At 56.3% G+C, this 19,831-nt stretch overlaps 1 protein-coding gene across 2 annotated transcripts; it reads left to right on the plus strand.

Moving 5' to 3' along the window:
• The first annotated feature begins 993 nt into the window (after positions 1–993).
• ZNF395 (zinc finger protein 395) lies at positions 994–16,011 on the plus strand. 2 transcript variants are annotated; one of them, XM_075750323.1, is made up of 10 exons: positions 994–1,146; positions 6,213–6,471; positions 8,506–8,735; positions 9,117–9,229; positions 9,952–10,187; positions 10,305–10,405; positions 11,488–11,752; positions 12,668–12,760; positions 12,979–13,082; positions 13,268–16,011. In XM_075750323.1, exons 1-10 carry the CDS (start codon positions 1,040–1,042, stop codon positions 13,377–13,379), a joined length of 1,620 nt encoding a protein of 539 aa, XP_075606438.1. In that variant the 5' UTR covers positions 994–1,039; the 3' UTR covers positions 13,380–16,011. The 2 variants fall into 2 exon arrangements, with proteins under 2 accessions (XP_075606438.1, XP_075606439.1); XM_075750324.1 differs by lacking the exon at positions 994–1,146 and adding an exon at positions 1,373–1,466.
• Positions 16,012–19,831: the final 3,820 nt, after the last annotated feature.

Below are 19,831 nucleotides of genomic sequence, written 5' to 3' on the forward strand. Positions count from 1 at the left end.
GTACTGAGGTTTTAAAGGTGATTGCCCAAACGGGCTGGCTCTCACAGAGGGGAGGGATATCCTGTGGGGTATGATTTGGTGTTTGGGGGGTCCCCAGTAAAGTCTGAAGACGTTGTGTTGGCCGCTGCCTTCGTAAATCAACTTTCTGTAACGTGCTGTAAAGGGACAAACAGCAAAAGTGGGAATTTTTGTCACTGGGAACCCAAAAGCCAAGGCTTTGAGGGGGTAAATTCAGTGCCCGAATCAAAATAAACCCCGAAAGGAGCATCACTGGTATTGATTTCATTCCTTATTGCTAAATGGGCTTGGTGAGACCAGTGAAGCTGCTCCAGTAAGAGAAAAACCTTCGAGGTTTGTGTGTGGTTGTGCAGGAGAGCTGTGGCAGGGACTCGAGTTGGGGGTCACCTCAAAATTAAGATAAATTAGCGGTAGGGCCCATTAAATGCAAACCGAGAGGCTCTGGCTGCAGAGCCGGGACCCTGCGAGGTGTCTGTGGGGTGTAAGGACAGTGGGGTGATGGGGAACCCCGTCCCTTGGGCAGGGGGGTGTCGGGATGTGGGGGGGAGCCCCGGCCCTGCAGAGGCAAAAAGCCCCAACGGACAAAACTTAAAATATTTAAAAAAAAAAAAAAAAAAAAAAAAAGCGCCTTTCAGGCCAATACAGCTTAGTAAGCAACAAGAAATCGCATGAGCGCTGCCAGCCGCCACGCCTGGCGTCTCCCCCCCCGCTCGCCCGGCCCCGGCGCTTGGGTAAACAGCGGAGCCCCGGGGGCTGCGGGGAGCCCAGGCGGGGGGAACGCGGGGCCTCCCTCCCCCTACCCGCCGGGAGCCGGCTCCTTTGGAGGCGAGAACCGGGAGGGCAACGGAGGGATGCGCCTGCCTGCCTGCCTGCCTGCCTGCCTGCCTGCCTTCCCCCCGCGGTGGGCGGGCGGGGAGCGCCGGCATCCCCCGGAGCCGGGGCGGTGCGGTACAACCCGGCGGGAGCGGCGGGGCCGGGGCTGGGTGGCGGGGGCGTGCATTTAAAGGGAGCCGCGGAGCCAATGCGCAGGAAGGGGCCGAGCATGTGGGGAGGTTGTTTACACCAGCCCGGCCCCGGGAGCTTTAACCCGGCCGGCGGCGAGGCGCAGAGCAGGGCTCCCCGGACGCTGTGAGTAGCGGGGTTGCGGTACCGGGCATCCCCCGCCCGGCTTCCCTCTTTTCCTCCTTCCCACCCGGCATTACCTGGGAAAAAAGCAAAAAAAAAAAATAATAATAATTTAAAAAAAAAAAAAAAAAAGCGCGCGCGGGAGCGGTGGTTCCCGCCCGGCCGGGCCGCGCCTCCCTGGCCCCGGCTCCTCCCCGCCCCGCCCGGCGGGGCTCCAGCCCCGGGCCGCCGCGTACGTGAGCCGGCCGCGGCGGGGACGGGGATTTCAAAACAAGCTGCGGCGGGGGGAGGAGGGTGGGTGGAAGGCGGGAGCCGCGCCGGAGGTAAGAGCCGTGCCGGGCCCACTCTCCCGCTCTGCGACTCCCTCCTCCTCCGGGGGGGGGGCACCCGGCTTTGCCCCCCCCGTCCCCCGTCCCCCCGCGGGTCTTTGCCGTCCCCAGCTGCGCACACCCCCTCCCCCGAGTCCTGCCCTCTGCGCTCCCCCCGGTGCCTGCCCTCCCCGCCCCGGGCCTGCCCGGTGCCTGTGTCCCTCCTGCCCGGTGCACGCTCCCCCCCCCCTCCCCCCGGTACGTGCCACGCCCCCGGCTGCCCGGTGCATACCCCCCCCCCCCCCAGCCCTCCCCCTCTTTGCGATCTGCCCCCCTCCTTCCCGTGCATGTCCCGCCCCACCGGGGCCTGTGCGCGGTGCGCGCCCCGCCTCCCGGCTTGCCCGGTGCATGTGTGTGTGTGTCCCCCCTCCCCGCCGACGTCCCCCGCCCGCCGCAGCCCTCCCCGCACACACGTGCCCTGCCCGGTGCCTCCCTCCGCGGCAGGCCCGGACACACGCCGCCTCCTCCCCTGCCTCCGGCCCTGCCATCTTCCCCACGTGCCCTGCCCGTCCGCACGGCCGCGGGCCCTGCACACGCGTGCACGCACATATATGCACACGGGTGTACACGCACATAACGCGTGTCGGCGCGTGCCCTGTCTCCTGCTGCACGTTCGTCCCGGTGCCCACGTGATGGCTTCGAGTCACGCTCCGCCGACACCGCTCCCAGAAAGCAGCAAACTCCCGCCCTTTCCTTCCTGGCTGTCCTTGCCGCCAGCGCGCACCGGCCCGCCGATGCCCAGGGAAGTCGCGCTGCCTGCACCGGCGTTGCTGCCTGCACCGGCGTTCCCGCCTGCGCCGACGTTGGTGCCTCTGCTGGGAAAGGCGTCTTTAGGCAGGCGGGTGTTTTCAAAAAGCGTTTTCTTTTGGAATCGCCCAACGGTGGCAAACGCCGTCGTGGGTGAAACGGCAGGGTGAGGGTCAGGGAGCCTTTCCTGGCACTGCTGGTGGGGATACGGTGCAGCCCCGTGGTGGTGACGCGTCCACGGGCAGAACCCAAGCTGTGGGCAGCGAGCACCGAGGCGGGATTAGGAAGAAACTATTGGGGAAGGTGCCTGTTTTGTGGCGTTTTCTGTGAGGGTTAGGTCACGGATGGGTTTGGCTCTGTCTTGGGGTCAGTAGATCCTTGCCACTCTTTTTTTTTTTTTTTTTTTTTTTTTTTTTTTTTTTTTTTTTTAATAAAGCCCAAACTTTGCAAACCGCTCCTTGCGGATGTCTTGTTTCCCAGTCACGTGTGCTGATGGGCGCAGGGCCGGGGTGCGGTTTGCAGAGGGCTTTGGGATGTGTTGAGATGAGAAGGGGCTTTTTGGAAACCATGAAAATCTGGGGTTTGTTAGCAGTTATTGCAGTGTTTAGGGTCTCTTATAGGGTGGACTTTGCGGTCTGGGTTGCCGATCTTGTGGCATGGTGGTCTGTGGCAGGAGTTAGGCTGGATTTGAGGGAACCTGCCAGCACTTATTCCTGAAAAAATGGGGTGTGCTGTAATTGCACGTTCCCTGGGGAGGGGATTTGTGCCAGCCGCCCTGGTTTGCGCGGCACCACGGGTGCAGGAGCTGCCTTTCTGCCGGCAAACCCCGGACAAACAGCAGTCGGGGTGAGCGCCAGGGCACCCTCCCCGCTTTGCCGCACACACCCCCCCCCCCCGACCTTCCCTGCTTGTTAAATGAAGTGTTCCTCGTTTGCCAAACGAGGCGCCTTCTTTCCCAAAACCTCCACCCGGGCTTGCTCTGCCGGCAGCAGCGGCAATGCTGGTAGTCACAAGGGCTGACATTTTTTCCCCGGCGAGCGCTGGAAAAATGCCGTCCAAAATACACGCCCGGCATTGAAGCAAGAAATAATTTGGGATCTGTGCCGGCTCTGACCCCTGCGGCGCGTGATTGCTAACAGCTGGGAGGGCTCGCGGCGGCAGCGTGGCCTCCCGGCTCCGCCTGTGCCGCTGACGCCCTCCCAGCTCTTGCTCTTCTTCTTGCTTTGTGTTTTGGGGCGCAGGGGGAGAAAGGATTTTTTTTTTTTTTTTTTTTTTTGGTGTTGGTGTGTCACCCTCGGCTATGGGTTGAACGCTGAGACGGGATCCGGCATTCAAAGGTCTGCTGGAAGCAGATGTGGCTCCCGAAACTGGCTTTTGGGAGGGCTTTCCTTCCCTTAGTTGCAATTGCGCTTCTCTCCTCCTTCCCGCTTCCCCACCCTCCCCCAGGCCGGAGGGGAAAGGAAAGGGAAAGCGAAATGAAACCCTGAAGGAAATGAGAAGCAGCCTCCCACCTTTGGCGCTGCCCTCACCACACCTGGTCGCCAGCCAAACGCTGCCTTGAAACCGGCGTGCGCTGACCGTCGTCGAGGCGGCGGCGATTTAGCGCCGTTTTCTGTGCCGTGGCGGCAGTGACATTGCTCCATCGACTCCCTGAGCCCTTGGAAAGGCAGTTCCCAAAACGCACCCCCCCCCGCCCCCCCCCAGCCTCGGATATCTGAGCGCGAGGTTTTAAGGTGATGCAGGAGGAAACGTGGTCTGGTGCTAATTCCTGCGGTGAAGTGGAGGGGCTTTGCCGCAGCTTTGCTCTGGGATTTGAAACAAACCGCCGTGTCCCTCCCTCCCAGCCCTTTCGGTTTCCTTTTGGATGAGAAAGTCCCGTATGGGTATATAGGAAATTTAGGAGCAGAGCTGCTTGGCCAGGTCACTTGTCTTCATCAGAAAATATGTTGCACCATGGAAAAAAAGACATTATCGAACAGAGCGGGCTCAGGAGCATCCCCTGGTGATGCCCGTACGCTGCAAAGTCCCGCGTATTTCCTGGGCAGGGCAAGATGAGAGGGAAGCCGGGGGGAGCGGCTCGGCTCTGCCAGCCGCTGCGGCCTCTTTGATCCTGCTCCGGAGGCAAGGCGGCGACGGAGGTGGCAAAGTCCCCGCGCGCTGCGAGACGGGCAACCCTGGCACGAGGTGCTGTCCCCAGCACGCCTCTATCCGTTATGCACCCTATCCTGCTCTTCCTGCTCTATTCTTTATGGCTCCTAAATAGCTGTTAATTTTCTACTCGGGGATGGCTGGATTTCGGAGGAGGACAAAGTGAGCTGAGGGCATACGGTTATTCATAAAACCGCTTGTAAATCTTGGGCGTCCTTTGAAGCGGGACGTGGTTTGGAATAACCCTTCCTGGGACAGTTGGAGGTCAAGAGGAGCAGCAAGCTCCCCTTCCCTTCCTTGGAAAACTTTTCTCATCCAAGATAGTATGTAAGACAGTGCTACATAAATAAGATGTAAAAAAAAAATTATATATATATATATGTTTGATCTGCCGTTAAAATGCCATCACTTTGTAACGGGGAACTGAGCCATCTCTTGCAGCGACCCTGCACGAGAAGAGGAGGGTCTGGGTGCAAGCACCCGGCAGCTCGGGGTTAATCCTCCCTCTTGCACAAGTAGCAGCTCCTCGGACTTGGACTCTCCATGGCCCAGGTTACACTCCAACCCAGACGCCCGACAAACACCCGCAGCCCCCATCCGGCTGGGCGACGCTCGCTGACAAGCCCAGGCGGGGTGGCAAAGGTGACAGAGTTGGTGGTGGTGCAAAAGCACACGGCTTTTTCGATGTACCCCGAGACATGGGGCTGCACCAAGCCTCTTACCTGTTCTCTCTCCTCCCGAACCCCGAGTGCCGTCACCCTTTGGTCTCATCATGGTGTGCGTCCTCGGTTCCCATCGGAGAGGGTGTTGCAGCAGAGGAGACTTTGGGAGGAGGGTGGGATGGAGGAGGACGGCGAGTGCTGCTGGAGCTGTCAGATTTATCAGGGCTGGGTGCGTCGTCTGTCCCCATGCCTGGGTGTCCCTTGCTTATAAGGAAACCTGTAAACCTTTGTTTCTTTTAAAACAGCAATAAAATCGAGAAACCCAAACAAACGAGCCAGGCAAGCTGCTCTCTTGATAGGCTTGCTAGCAGAGCCACACTGACATGAGGAAAACCTATGTCAGAGGAAAAGGAAGCTCTTTTGGAGGCAAAAATGGGTTAAAGTTAGTTACAGAGAAACAGTTCAGGATAAAAATGCACCAAACTTCTAATTTCCTAACAAAGCAGGGTAAGAGGATGCTCCTGTTTTGTTGCCAGACTGACCCTGGGAGAGCTGGGCATGAGTTGTGAGCTTGGAGAAACTTCTCCCAAAAGCATGAGAGCTCCTGGAAAGGGGAGTATTGGGGTGCCAGGTGAGAATGGGCACTGGCTTTCGCTGCCAGAGAGCTTTCCTCCCCTGCCGGAGCGCGGGCAGGGGAGTTGCAGGACTGCGCTGGGCATGGACCCGAGTCTAGAGGTCAAGGTTGAAGAGCACCGATGGCGGGTTTTAGTGTGATGGGCGGGAATAGCCACGGTGGCCTCCGGAGCCTGCACCAGGGGCAACTTGGGTGGGGGACGTGGGCTCCAAGGGCTGTCCCAACTCCATCTGCAGGGTTTCCTTTGGGCTGGCTCATCCCTTTTTTTCCAGAGGGGTTTAGGCAGTGAAGAGCTGTAGGGCAGGGGGAGCTCAGGCCCGCTGCTGTCCCCATGTCCCCGAGATGTCTCTGTGCCTAGGGGCCAACGGGAGCCCCTGAGCAAGCGCGTGGGGATGCCGGAGCAGTGGAAAGCTGCTTTCTTGACCGCCAGCGTGGCGGTGGGGGGGGAAAACACTCCACCGCTGTGGTCCTGCACCAAAGGTAACATCCTCATGTCTTTCTCTTCTGCAGCGTGTCCGAGATGGCGAGTGTGCTGTCCAGGCGTCTGGGGAAGCGCTCCCTGCTAGGCACTCGCGTCTCTGCCCCTGGCGCCTTGGCCGAGGGGGTGCTGGTGGCCACCCAGATCCCTGGCTTGCCGACTGACCTCGGCCGGGCATCTGCCCACGCGGCGCTGCGAGAGGACGGGTCCAGCATGCCGTTGGCGGAGGAGAGCAGCCAAGCACCCAGGTTCCCCAGCCCTGGCCACCGGCAGCTCTGCGCTGGACAGCAAGTACGTAAGGAGGCTCTCGGTGTCCTTGACTGGTGGGCTGCGATCCAGTGGCTGGCTCTGGGGAGGAATAAAACCCCTGGGGCTCTCCTGATGTATGGTGCAATGGGGTTCTGTGATTACCGAGAGTCATTAGTGGGTGTTGGCATTAGTGCACTCGGCCCTGGCGATGCCTGATGGGTTGGGACCATACCAGCTCAAACGGAGATCTATCTCTTCCACGAGATGTCTCCAGTCCTAGCCAAAGGTGAGTGTCCAGAGAAGAGGGTAAGAAGACCTGACGCTTCCCTCCAGCGTTCTCCAACTGTCTGAGGCTAAGGGAGATGATTTCTGTACATTTAGTGACCCCCAGTGGACCTTTTTTCCATGAACTTGTCCTGTCTCCCCATAACCCATGTTAATATCTGCAGGGAAGTGGCAAGGAGCCCCCCAGCTTAGCCAGGGTGGCAACGAGCCTCACGGCTCAGGCCTCGGAGCTCAGTCTGCAGCAGCTTTTTGCTGCTGAGAGTTGGCTATGTGGACGTATGTGGCGAAGAAGCTCTTAGGGAAGAGTGAGGAGCAATGGCTCGTCCAGAAAGGACATCTAGTCCTGCTGGGCTCCACCACTTCTTGTGCCCCAGGCTCCTGAGGCTTAGGAAGGCTGTGCCTTGGCTGGGATGCTGCCTGGGGCGGGGAATATTGTTCATTCTCAATCCCACCGGAACAGTTCCTATTAATGCCTGGCCAAGCAGCACTGTCTGAGGGAAGCCGTGAGCTGCTGACATGGAGCCCATTTCTTGGCTGCTACCTGCAGAACTGTAAAACTTTTTCTGGGCAGAGCTTGTGAAATGGAGGGTAAATAAGGTCCCTGTTCAGTTTTGTGGCTCCTCCTGCTCCATGTTTACTAACCACAGGACAGTAAGAGTTGTTTTCTCGTACGTGCTCTGCGGTGGAGGATTTTGCTTGCTTGCTTTGCTGCTGGGAACAGCATAAAAACAGTGATGGGGTGCCTTCCCCTCCCAGCGACAGGCGGGACCTGTGCTGGTGACTGTGCAAAGCCTGAGGAGGTGTCGGCTCCTCATGCCGTGTGCAGTCCAGGGACAGCCCTTGTGGTTCACGGGGAAGCCTTACAGAAAGCACGGTCAGGGTCTGCTGTGTCCTGGTCCTTGCACTGATCCCCTTATCCCTGGTCCTGCCACGGGTGGCTTTTTCTGCCCGAGGTCTCACCTGAGATGGTCTCGTAGGCTCCTCCCCGGTCAGAGTATGGGTGCGCGTGTCCATCCCGTATCGGCTTCTTGGTATGACACCCATGGCGTTTCCATAAAGAGATGTTCCTGTTCCTATAAATAACCGAGGACACGTGTAGGGTCTTTTTGACACAGATACATTTCCATTAACAGAAATAGGCTCATGGGTGGTAGTGGTGGAAAGCTGCCCATCAGGAGTTGGGATGCTGTGAAGCAGGAGGAGTTGGGGTTTCCACATCTCCTTCTCCTGCCTGAGACTGGACTGGAGCCGGGACTGGAGAAGCCAAGGTGTGAATTCAGGGTCACTTTGCCCAAGAAACCTCCATTTCCATGTCCCCCTGTGGCTTTAAATCCTTTTATCTATGTACTTTGCCATGGTGTGTAATAATTGTGGGAGTCCTTGCAGCAGGATGGTGTGAGAACAAAGCCAAAGCAGAGAAATTCATTGGAGAAAAGTCCACCCAAAGCCATAACACTCAGAGAGGCGGCTGGCACCGCCTCAGGAAATCCCTCAACTTGGGATTGCCGGAGTCGGGAAGCTTGTGCCCGGGAAGAGCAGATCTCTTGGTGGTGGGGTTGGGATGAACCCAGGCCACCCCTTTGGTTTGCTGTAACCGCAGTCTGAAGTCCAGGCCCTTCAGGACAGGCTCTGTCTTTGTCCTAAAGCCCTCTGTGGCCTCCTCCGCTGCGGGAGGGAGAGGAGGGGGGATACTGCAGCAGGTGAAATCTTGCTTGTGCTGTGGCACGACATCCCCTGGGAGGAGCGGGGCAGCGAGTGGCACTGACAAACCACCCCTCGTACCGTTTTCAGGTCCTTGTCACCTACAACGGGCAGGAGTGTGCCGGCCTGGTGGAGCAACACAACTTGCTGAGTGACAAGGTGAAGGTGCTGCTGCCAGAACAGGGCTTGCAGGCGTGCTGGAGGGCGCAGGACGTGCGGCCGGCTGCGCTTCAGCCCCCAGCCCTGCCCGCAGCTGGTGGTCCCAACCCTGCCGAGGCGCTGCAGAGATCCGTATCCAGCAATATCGATGTACCCAAGAGGTTTGTGCCTTTGGCTGATGGTATCTCACTCAGGTGGGAGAGCGGCTCTTGGTGGCTCCAGTAACACGATTGGTTTTACACCAACAGAGCGAGCGGTGATGCTGAGGATATATCCGCCTTCCTAGCGCGGGATTATCCGGAGGATGGTTAAATTTAGGATTAAGGGGATTTTCTTTTTTTTTTTCCTCCAAATGGGGAGAAAACATCCTTCCCAGTGACTTAAAAATGACGCAAAGTTTAGGGGGGGGTGGGGGGAAGAACCTGCACTGCTGCTGCAGGTTGTGCTGCCCTTTGGGTGCCCAGTGACCCCCTGGGTTATACCCAGGCTGTTTCTCTGCTGTTTTTCTCTACGTATTTCACGTGTCTCCCTTCACGGTGCAGGAAAGCTGACGCAGCTGTGGAGATGGACGAGATGGTGGCAGCCATGGTACTGACGAGCCTGTCCTGCAGCCCTGTGGTGCAGAGCCCTCCCGCCGGCGAGAGTGGCATCCCCCGTGAGTGTGCATTTAAAATATTCTTGCATATTTATTAAAAAAACCCGACATCTGAAACAAAAAGAAATGCGGATAAACACGCTGTGCCCTTTGGATCTCAGCGTCAGGGCTCTTGCTTGCCGCAGAGGTGCTTTGCGGGATGCCGAATAGCTGCCAGGACAGGGACCGCGCTGGGCTGGAGGTGGCCAGGGAGCAGCACCAGGGACACAGTAGCGCCCACGAGTGCAGTTGCTGGTTGGGGCCAAGCAAGCTGGGACGCCCCTGGCAGTGCGTTGGGGGTAACCCTGCTCTCCGCAGCCGTCCCGGGGGGCCGGGGAGCCCCGCGCAGGAGTCCCAGGCCGGGGAGCACCGCCCGGTCGCTCCTTTTTTTAGAGATGGTTTCATTCCTGAGGAGTCAAATGCAGCCAGAGGGATAAAAATAGCTGCCTGGAGCCGTGGGAAATGTGCGTGCCCCGGTGCTGGCTGCTCGCCGTGTGCCGGCTGTGCCCACAGGATTGCGCTGATGCCAAGGAGGATGGGGAGGGGAAAAAAGGGGTAAATGACCAATAATTGGGAGCTGGCACTGAGCAAAGGTGCAAAGGCTTCACTTTGCCAAGTTTTTAAAAAAACAAACAGAGGCAAACTGTTGTTGCTGGTTACCCAACTTCAGGGCTGGTCTCTGCTCTGGAGGGGGTTTGGTCAGCCTTGAGCTGATGGTGGCAGCGTGTGTCCCCTCCCCACAGCCTCCCGGGTGGCCTGCGATCCCTGGAAGGAGAGCGGCGACGTCTCGGACAGTGGTAGCAGCACCACCAGCGGGCACTGGAGCGGGGGCAGCGACATCTCCACCCCTTCGCCCCCTCATCCTGCAGGCAGCCCCAAGTACTCCAGCGAGGCTCTGAGCTCTCCCCAGGTAGACGATGGCTTCGAGACAGACTCCGACCCCTTTCTCCTTGACGAACCCGCTCCTCGCAAGAGAAAGGTACTGCTGCTGTGGGGTGGGGTCCCAGCACCGGTGGGGTGGCTTGAGCTGAGCTGGTGTCCTGTGGAGGGATTGCTGCCACCAGGCAGGGGGTGACAGGGGCCGTCTCTCCGCCAGAACTCGGTGAAGGTGATGTACAAGTGCCTGTGGCCAAACTGCGGCAAGGTCCTGCGCTCCATCGTCGGCATCAAGCGGCACGTCAAGACCCAGCACCTCGGGTAAGGTGAAGGTTTCACCTCCTTGATCCCTTCCCAGTGCTGAAGCCACGCACCCTGCCACTGCATAATTCATAATTCCTGCAGCAAATATCCCTAGTATCGGAGATGGCCTTCTGCACTCAGCTTGGCAGTTCTTAGCTGAGCAGTCCGTGTCACCAAAGCCACTGCTGTATTTGTCCCCACCTTCAGGGAACGCAGGGCTTTCTGGCAGGCACGGGAGCCCCATCTGGGGTTCGGGACTGCCCAGCTTGGGTGTGCATTTTCAGTCTGAGGGGTTCAGGTTACACGCGAGCCCTGGGCTCCTGGGCAGAGGCAGAAAGGCACCACCCCAGCTGGGTTTTGCAAGGGCTGGCGCCATGAAAGCTGTGCCTGCTGCGGCAGCAGCTGGCTCCAGCTTGGCCGTCGGGGCTGCCGTGGGCACCTACATACCATCCCGGTGGTGACCACCGCTTTGGCAGTTTGCTTTGTCCTGACCTTCTGTGAATTCTCCCTAAAATACAAAGTAGTGAGGGTGTGGGGATCAGCTTTGCTATGCTCTCCTCCTGCGGCCCCATTGCATTTCTCACCTCAACCTCAGTTTTCTTGTGCTTTTGTCCGTGTTTTCCGGTGTGTATTTTTCTCCTCCCTTGCAAACGTGAACGCTCAGGGAAAGGCGAGGACAGAAGGGCCGTGGTGCAGTGGGCAGCGCTGGACTGCCATCCAGTGCCGAATAAATGCACTGGGAAAATAATAAGAGAGACTTCAGAGGCTGTTTCCTGCTGGGTCAACCACAGGGCTTCGGTTGCAGCTGTGCTAAATGAACTCGATGAGAAGTGAGCAGGGGATTTTCAGTGGCACCCGGTCAATGTGCCAGCATTTTTAAAGGCCCTGGAAGAGTTACTGATCTTTCTTGGAAGTGTGAAGTGCCCCTGCAGAGGCAGTGGCCGTTGCTGATTGTGGTCAATGTGATGCTTTGGAGCCTGGGAGTGGAGCTTTTCTGCCCAGGAGGGCAAGATCGCTCTCCCCTGGGGAAGTTGGGGGCTTCTCACCTAGGTGGACACAGGAGCACCTTTTCATCGCTGTCCCCCTTTCCTCCCCCGCAGGGACGGCGCAGACTCTGACCAGCGGAAGCGGGAGGAGGACTTCTACTACACCGAAGTGCAGGTGAAGGAAGAGCCGGCGCCGGAGGCGGCTGCTGCCGTCAGCCCCACGTCCGCGTCCGCCCCCATCATCATCCAGCAAGCCCTGGCAAAGCCAGAGGCGCTGCTGGTGGAGCAGCCGGCGCTGGAGCCCGCCCTGGCCAGCAGCGCCCTGAGCCAGTCTGCCCCCAGCTCCTTCTGGCACATCCAGGCTGATCATGCCTACCAGGTGAGCTGGTGGCATCTCCCGGGGACCAGTGGCCTCCTGAAATCTTGCCAAAGGGCAGGTCATGATCCGGTTTGCTCCACAAGTCCCCCCTGGGGCAGGGACGTTTCGTTGCCACCCCCACAGCATGGAGAGGCTTTGGTGCCGGTGTAGCACCGTTCCCTGCCTGCCTGCCCTTCAGCCCTTGAGCAACCAGCTTTGTTAACGCCCGGTTAAGGGGCTCATGTGCTTCTGCCACCGTTCCTGGGCTGGGGGGGAGCTGCTGGCCTCTGCTTCCCTGCAATTACCCTGTGCTGGTATGTAACACGCCCTTCTGCCGGCAGATAACACGGGGCTGGAATGTAGCCGTGCCGGATCCTGCACGTCTCCGCTGCACGCTCACTGGGGCGCGGGCTTTTGAGGCACAGGAAACTTGGGGACCTGGAGCGGTGGCCCCGTGGGTACCCTGGGCCAGTGGCCCTTGTCCCAGGGACTGTTTGAGAGCCAGGTGCTGTTCTGGAGCTGCAAGCTAGCGCAGAGACAGGGTATATACATCCATAAGCTGCATGCATATCCATTCCCATCCCAGGGAACAGATATGACATCATCTAAAAGCAGAAAGCTTACGTAAATAGGTGCAAAAATGCTTAAATATAGACCAGGGTGGTGCACGAGGTTTGGCATTGCCACCAAATGCAGTGGCAGGAGTGAAGAAGCTGCTGTGCCCTGGCAAAGGGTGACACAGCCTGTGTGCCCTGCCCTGTGTTAGCAGGATCCGGTGCTGGAGCAGAGGTTGCACGGGGATTTCCATCCCACCCCCAGTGCTCCCAGTTTACAGGTACTCCAGGGTGGTCTTCACAGGGAGATGGATGCCTGTGGGGTGGCACATGGAAACAGGGGACCCCCGGGGCTAATGCTGACCCCTCTGTTCCCCCACAGGCGTTGCCCTCGATCCAAATTCCAGTGTCGCCCCACATCTTCACCAGCATCAGCTGGGCCACTGCCACCTCAACTCTCCCGTCCCTGTCACCGGTGAGTCCTGTAGGTGTTTTCCCTTCATCCTTTTGGGCTGTAGGGTTGGGCTGGGAGCTATGGGAACCTTGTCTCTGCATTCTCACTCCCCACTTTAAACATTGGGTTTGTGGGCTGGGGGCACCCATGTCTCCCACTACCCCATCGCGGTGCCCAGGGGCTGCATGGCAGGAGGACAGCATCGTCCCCCATACCCTTTGACACCTGATTCCCCGCAGGTGCGGAGCCGGTCGCTCAGCTTCAGCGAACCCCAGCCACCGACGCCGATGCTCAAGTCCCACCTGATCGTCGCCTCACCGCCCAGGGTGTCCATCGGCACCAGGTGAGGGTCCTGCCAGCCGGAGGGGAGCAGAGGGAGAGCCCGTCAGCAAAAGGGGTGCCCTGCATCTCCGCTGAGATGGAGCAGAACGATGCTCGGTCGTGGTTACGGGGCCTTACCCTTAGATACGCGACCGAAACTCTGCAGTGGGTGGCTAAATGTTATTTCCTCTCTTCCCCCTTTTGCAGGAAAGTCCGTGGTGAAGCCAAAAAGTGCCGTAAGGTGTACGGCATCGAGCACCGGGACCAGTGGTGCACGGCCTGCCGGTGGAAAAAAGCCTGCCAGCGTTTCCTGGACTGAGTGCAGCACCGCGGTGCCGCGTCCCTCCCCTGCTCCTGCCCTGGGAGCACCGGAGTTCCTCACTGCTGCAACCAGGGACCTTGGAGGTACCTCTTGTGACCCCAGAAGACACCTCCAGAGCTGCGTGTAAATTCTTCCTTCTGTATATTGTACATCTGCTGGGTTTGCTCTCTTTTTTTTTTTTTTTTTTTTTTTAAAAAAAAAAAAACTTTTTCCAACTTTTTCTTTTTTTTAAACCTGAAGAATATCTCCCTTTGTACAGTAAAAGCTGGGGCTGGGAGGGAAGGAAGCCAGTTCCTCGGGGTTCAGGGGAAATTGTAGGCGATCTGGGGACCAAAGAACTACCTGCATTTCCCAGATCAGCCCTAAAAATCTCCTGAACGGTTGCAGCGTAGCTGGGGTGAGGCGTTGAGGCAGCTTCCCGTGTCCTTTGACTACCTAGAAAGTGCCAATCCCTTGTACCCTTTAAGGGAGGGGATTGGTAACAATTATAGCTTTAAAAAAGAAATGCTCTTGGGTTGCTGCAAGCAAGGCAGGAGCGGTTCTCGGGGCAGGAGTCGGAGGTTTCTCTCCCTGCGTGGATGTGGTATTTGCTCATGTCGCATCGTACCGGTAGCTCGAGCCTGCACGTGCCTCCAGTTGGTTCCAGCGCGTCATTTTTGGAGGCATTCAGGGGAAAAAAAACCAAACACCCTGAACACCTTAATCAGGAAAAGTACGAGAATTTTTTAAGGCAAAACCTGGTGTTCCTTCTCATTTTAGGCTTTGTAAGTCTGCTTAGCTATGTGAAAGTGTATGTTGTGGCACTCGCCATGTCTTTCAAAACTAGGCTGAGCAATTTTATTTTTTGTTATTTAACAATTCCACCAGTAAAGGCAGCTGGGAGGACTGGGAAGGGCTTTCCCTTAGCATCACCATATGGTCCCAATTCAGCAAAACACTCCAGTGTTTCCTTTTGAATCCCATGGAGCCTGGTGGGAGTCAGTTTTCTGACTTTTTATCTTCTAAAACATTTACCCAACCCAAATTGCTGCTGGTTTCTCGTCACTGTCGCGACTGTCCCAACTAGACCAGCATCACTGGCGGGGCCTCGCACTTGGTGTCGGGCCAGGATGCGTGTGGCTGGGGAGTCGGATTGCCCCGTCAGTTTTCTCCCCTTGCCGGGGCAGGCAGCCGTTTGGATTTGTATTACTTTTTTGCTGCATTTTTGATAATTGTAGACCGTAACACGCAACCATTGAGCCGAGAGCAATCCCTGCACGTGGCTTGAGCCCGGGGTGTTTTTTAAGAACCCCGCGCCGAGACTCAACTTTCCTTATAAAAGCGAATCAACTGGCTGGGAGAGTGCGATGCTGCTCCTGGATTGCCGTGAGCCCCGTTGTTAAGGGGATCGAGCGGGCAGGCAAAGCGGGTTGAGATACATATAGATGTATTACTGGTGCTTGTCGACGTGTTTGGGTATTTTTCGTTGTTCGTTTGTTTGTAATTTTGTACATATAATCAGTATATTTTCCCGCAACCTGATCTCCTCTCTGATATCTAAGTGGCGGATGCAAAATTTGGCCATTGGAAAGCAGGAGCAAAACTTCCCCGGGCAGGGTGTGACCCTGTGGGGGGTCAAATCCCAGCTCAAATCCCAACAAGGAGAGGAGCTTTTGCTCCTCGCTCAGACTCCCATCCCTGCTGGAGCGCGGTGTTAGCAGCAGGATGTCGGGAAAAGCCTTTTCCTCTCCCGTCACTGTTGGAGACTCTTTGCAGGTTCCCAGGTTGAGCGTTTTATTCAAAGAATGACTTCCCAAAGCACGTTGCAGGTTGGTGCTCTGCATCCACAGCCCTGGTAACAATTAACTGCGCGGTGGGGTTGTTGCACTACTCAAAAATAGGTATTTTTTTAATATATATAAAAAAAAAAAAAAAATCCCCTGCGCCTTTGCTGCTGTGACCTCCAGTGTTTGAACGGTCAGGCCGGCGTTACGCGTCCTGCGTCGCCTCGCGGAGCGCAGCGTGTTTATCCTTTCAGGGAAGGGCCCGGCGATGCCGGGGCGCAGGCAGGTTTTCGGTGATGCCGGAGTTGCTGGGTGGCTCTCTAGAAGCGAGCTGGCGCTTTGAGAAATCGCATACAGCACCTCGCTGCATTTGCATTTTCCAAATAGTTTTTAAAAACGGGGCTTGAAGCAGCACCCAGAGCATGGAAGGGGGCGGGGGGGGGGGAGAAAGGGTGACTTTGTGCTTTCCTCAGACCTTGTGCCTTTGCCCCCACCACTCGGAGAGACCTGGGCAGGACCAGAGATTTTACTTCTTGCTTTTTATACTTTTTCTGCCCCAAACAGCATCAGGCAGAGCCAGATCTGCGGCAGCACTGGCCAGACACAACTCTGCTCCCGCGGCTCCCAGCTCTATCACTCAGGAAATGTCAAACCAAGCCATCGGGGAGCGGCATCGCCCTGGCAGGGGGAATTCATCCCCCCCGAACCTGGGGTGTAGCATCGGCCACCCCTAGCCCTTCCCAACGCAGATCTGCCTCAGAGATCAGGTTTTTCACTACCGGGAGCTCGGGTATCCGAAAAACAAAGCGCAAAATACCTTTCTGCTTTTCTGATAAAGATGCTTTTTAAAAAAAAATTATATAAAAAGGAAGAAAAAGGTGTCAGCGGCATTGGAACAAGCAGGCATGCGTGGCGTGCAGCATCCCCGGGTGAGACAGGGGCTGTTTGTGTCCCCCCTCCCAGCAAATATGGGGGACACTGCCCCTCGGTCCCGGCGGTGCCGCCTCCTCCCCGCAGCGCGTAGCACTTACTGCCCGGCACCCGGCAGGGATTATCTCGCGTAGGAGTATTTTATATCAGTGTTGTTGTATCGGGGGGCTTGGGAGGGGTGGGAGGTGCGTACAGCTGCTTTTGCGAGGGCTTTTGCGGTACGGACTTAACTGGACAAAATTGTCCTTGTGCTCATGGCTCTTTTCTGTTGGGTCTTTTTTTTTTATTTTTTTAATGGAGAAACTGGTGCAGGGTGGGTTAGTTGTTCTTTTTTCCTTCTGGTTTGGGAGTATTTTGGAATTTTTACACTTTAAAACAGAAAAACCTTGTATTTTTTCAGAAATGACAGCAGGCTTCCACCGTGTCTATCGGGTTGGTTGGCATTGGATAGATAATTTTACTTTTTTTTTTTTTTTTTTGGTCCTTTCCCTATTATTTCCCTTTCCTGTTATTTTTTAACTCACTTCCAGCCACCTCCCTACCATTGGACTTCTCCTCCCGATACTTGAGTCTCGCTGGTCTCAAGAAAAACCCTCTTCAGCCCCAACCGCGGGTAACCCCGACCTGTAAATCCACCCCAGGGAGTTTTCCCTTTCGCATCTGGCTGTCTCCCGGAGCGTGTATATGTATGTATATAGGAACCTCTTAATTGGGCACTAATTAATTGGAGGCTGCTCCCCCCCCTCTCCAACCGGGACACTCTGCCCACCTCACAGCCGGTGGGGGGGTAGGTGGACCCCGAAAGGCAAAGCGAGTCGGTTTAGTGCAGGGTGACCCCGCGGTGTCACTCGGTGCCCCGTTGCCGTCGGCGGGAAACGTCGTGGAGGTGTCGGGGGCGGTGGGGGAGCAGAGAAGGGGTTGTGGGGACATTTGTCAGCGTGGCCGTGCCCCTATGGGGCCACCAGCTGCCAGGCCGAGCGGGCGCGATGCCGTATCAGTGAATTTTCTGTCTTGTTGGAGCTTTTCTCAGCTGTCTTCCAAGTATTATTTTTATTGGTTAAAAAAAAAAAAAAAAGGAGGAAAAAAGTTTAAAAAGAAAATAAAAAGGTGAAATGTAATTTTTACAGCAGCAATATGAAATATATTTTATAAGAAATAAAAAGAAATGTTGCCTGATAGCTTGCTGTCTCATCCTTGTAGCCCCGTGCGGTGGGGGTGTCTCCCTGTCCCCTGTGTCCCCCAGGGACCCTGTGTGTCCCCCCCGGTGCGGAGGTGGGGGCACTTTCTGCTGCCGCTCGGCCTCCACCCGCAGATGCTTTTTTCTGGCACCACTAGATAGCAGTGTGTGCCTGGCGCTGGGAGCCGCCATGGCACTTGGCAGCCGATGCTGCTCTTTTCTCTTTTTGTTGGTTTTCCCCCCAAAAACCCCCAAATTCATCAAGTTTTTAACCTAGAAGCTGCAGGGAAGTGTCAGTATGTGCTAAACCCGGCAGGTTTTTAATCGATGTCCTGCCGTGGGCCGTGCCGCAAAGTCTTGTGGCCCGGAGCCCTCCCTTGCTGAGAGTCGAAGGGCAAGCTGAGAAGTTGCCTTTTGTTGCAAAAAACCTGGGTAATTTTATATACGTATTTTATTTTGTGCATGTTGAAGTAGCAAAGGACAAAAAAGGGAGGGGAGGAGAGGAGAAGGGGCAGGGGGATGGAGGGGGGGGGCAGCATGGGGAAGGAGTGGGGGAAAAAAAATAGACTTTAAAAATTGCATCCTGGGAACACCAAATTGATGTAATTCCTACAAATTCCACGGCTGGCCCCGTGCCTGAGCCCCACCTGTCCCACAAGGGACCTCGGGGACTTCGGGTCCCACCTCGCGGCGGGCAAAGAAAACTCTGCCCGGAGCTGGTTCCTCACCAGCCTTAACCCAGTTTGCAAACTGGGACTCAACTGGGGCCGGCCTGTGGTATGGCCACCGACCGTACCGGAGCCCGGTGAGACCCAGCCGCCTGCCGGCACCGTTTCCATGGCAATGCTAAAAATAGCGCCCAGGCGTTTGGGCGGTGATGTGGGTCCTCTCCCCAAATCCAGGGGCTCCTGAGAGAGGTGAACCCCCAAATTCCCAGGGGGGTCGCGGATACCGGGGGGCTGTGGGTGCTGGAGCCTTCGTTATCCGTATGGAAAAGGGCTCCGGATGCGATGGAGGCGGGCAGAAATTCTTCTCTCTTAAACCCTAAAATCCCTCTTTTTTCCCCCCAAATAACCTCCCAATCCATCCCGTATTTGGCTGAGCGGGTGTGAGCAACAGGACCAACGCCCCCCCACACACACACAGCAGCTCGGGGGGGATTTCTGCCATCCCCAAAGCCTCCACTCTGGAAATGATACAAATTTACACAAAATCTCCCTTTTTTCCCCTAAAACTGTTCCCCAGCTGAGTGGGCGGTTCGGTTCCCCCCCCCGGCTGGAGGGGGGGCGGCAGCAGGGACCTGCTCTGCAAACGTTGACCCAAGTGACGGTCGCCAGTCGCAATAATATCGTAGAAACAGTAAACTAATTTATTAATCCTTTTGCTATGTACAAGTTTAATGGAGAAATCTTTGTATGAAACAATTAAAAAGAACAAGATCTTGGATTTTTTTTTTTCTTTTTTTTTTTTTTTTTTCCTGTAGGGGTTATTAGATTTTTTTTTTTAACTTTTTTTTTTTACAAACAGTGAAGGGCGGCACTGCGGGTGAGACCCGGGCGAAGTCGCTCCCGGGATATGCTTTTTGGATAGCAAATTAGGCAGGAGAATTAACCGGCTTCGATTATTCTCCTGGGAGCGACACGGAAAAACCGCATCCCGGCTCGGGGACTGGGACGCGATGCATGCCGGGGAGGGGGTGGGGGGGAATGCAACGAAAACACGTGCGTGGTTTGTATTGCTGAGCAAAGAAGTCAACCCCGGAGGTTTTACAAAACTTCAAGGAAAACACTTTAAAAAAGGGGAAAAAAAAAATAAAAGGGAAAAAAAAATTAAAAATAAACATTTCCAGGTGGTTTCTGGGTGCTGGGGTGGGACGGAGCCACGGCGAGACGTGACCCCTCGGCATCCCCCATCTGAAAAGTTGGAAATAAATCCCGTGGGAAGCCAAAAGCCCCGGCCGGGGGATGCCGAGCGCTGCCGGGGAAGGCACTGGGAACGTGGGGCAGGGGCTGATTTTCCGCTGGATCCAAGGTGGCTTTTTCATAGTGGCTGACAGCCCCCCCCCCCCCCCCCAAAAATCCCCCAAAATCCACTTTTTTTTTCTTTTTCAAAAATCCCTTTTTTTTTTCCCCCCCCTTATTTTGTTTAAACTTCCGCTCGCTCCCCCGTGGTCCTCTCCCTCCCTCCCCGTGGCATCTCGCTCCTGTCGCCGGCGGAGGCCGAAATTCGTCGGGTCCTGGTTTAAATCGGGCTTAGTGAGTGAAGAGCAAAGTGATTTCTGAAGCTTTGGGGTCCGTCAGAGAGAGGATGGAGGCTGCTGGGGTGGACAGGAGCAGGGTTAATTTTGCCTGTGCCTGGCAGAAGGTGCTGGGATGCGATGCCGGAACGCTATAAAAAAAATAAAAATAAAAAAATAGAGAAAGGGAAAAAAAAAACAAACACCAAAATAAGAAAGAAAAAAGAAAAAAAAAAGAGGGGAGAAAAAAAGGGGGAAAAAAAGCAGCTGAGCCAAGAGCGGGGGGAGCAGGGGGCGGCTCTCTCCCGGGAGGCTGCGGGGCTGGGGGTGCATCCCCTAATTT

This window comes from Balearica regulorum, chromosome 3, assembly GCF_011004875.1.
Source record: "Balearica regulorum gibbericeps isolate bBalReg1 chromosome 3, bBalReg1.pri, whole genome shotgun sequence".
In the NCBI taxonomy this organism is placed as follows: domain Eukaryota; kingdom Metazoa; phylum Chordata; class Aves; order Gruiformes; family Gruidae; genus Balearica; species Balearica regulorum.

Excerpts from the sequence above, each read along its gene's own strand:
- ZNF395 (XM_075750323.1), top strand. The coding sequence starts at position 1,040 with ATGCGCAGGAAGGGGCCGAGCATGTGGGGAGGTTGTTTACACCAGCCC. Across the intron at positions 11,753-12,667 it reads AGGCTGATCATGCCTACCAG|GCGTTGCCCTCGATCCAAAT; the intron begins GTGAGCTGGTGG and ends GTTCCCCCACAG. Across the intron at positions 12,761-12,978 it reads CTCTCCCGTCCCTGTCACCG|GTGCGGAGCCGGTCGCTCAG; the intron begins GTGAGTCCTGTA and ends GATTCCCCGCAG.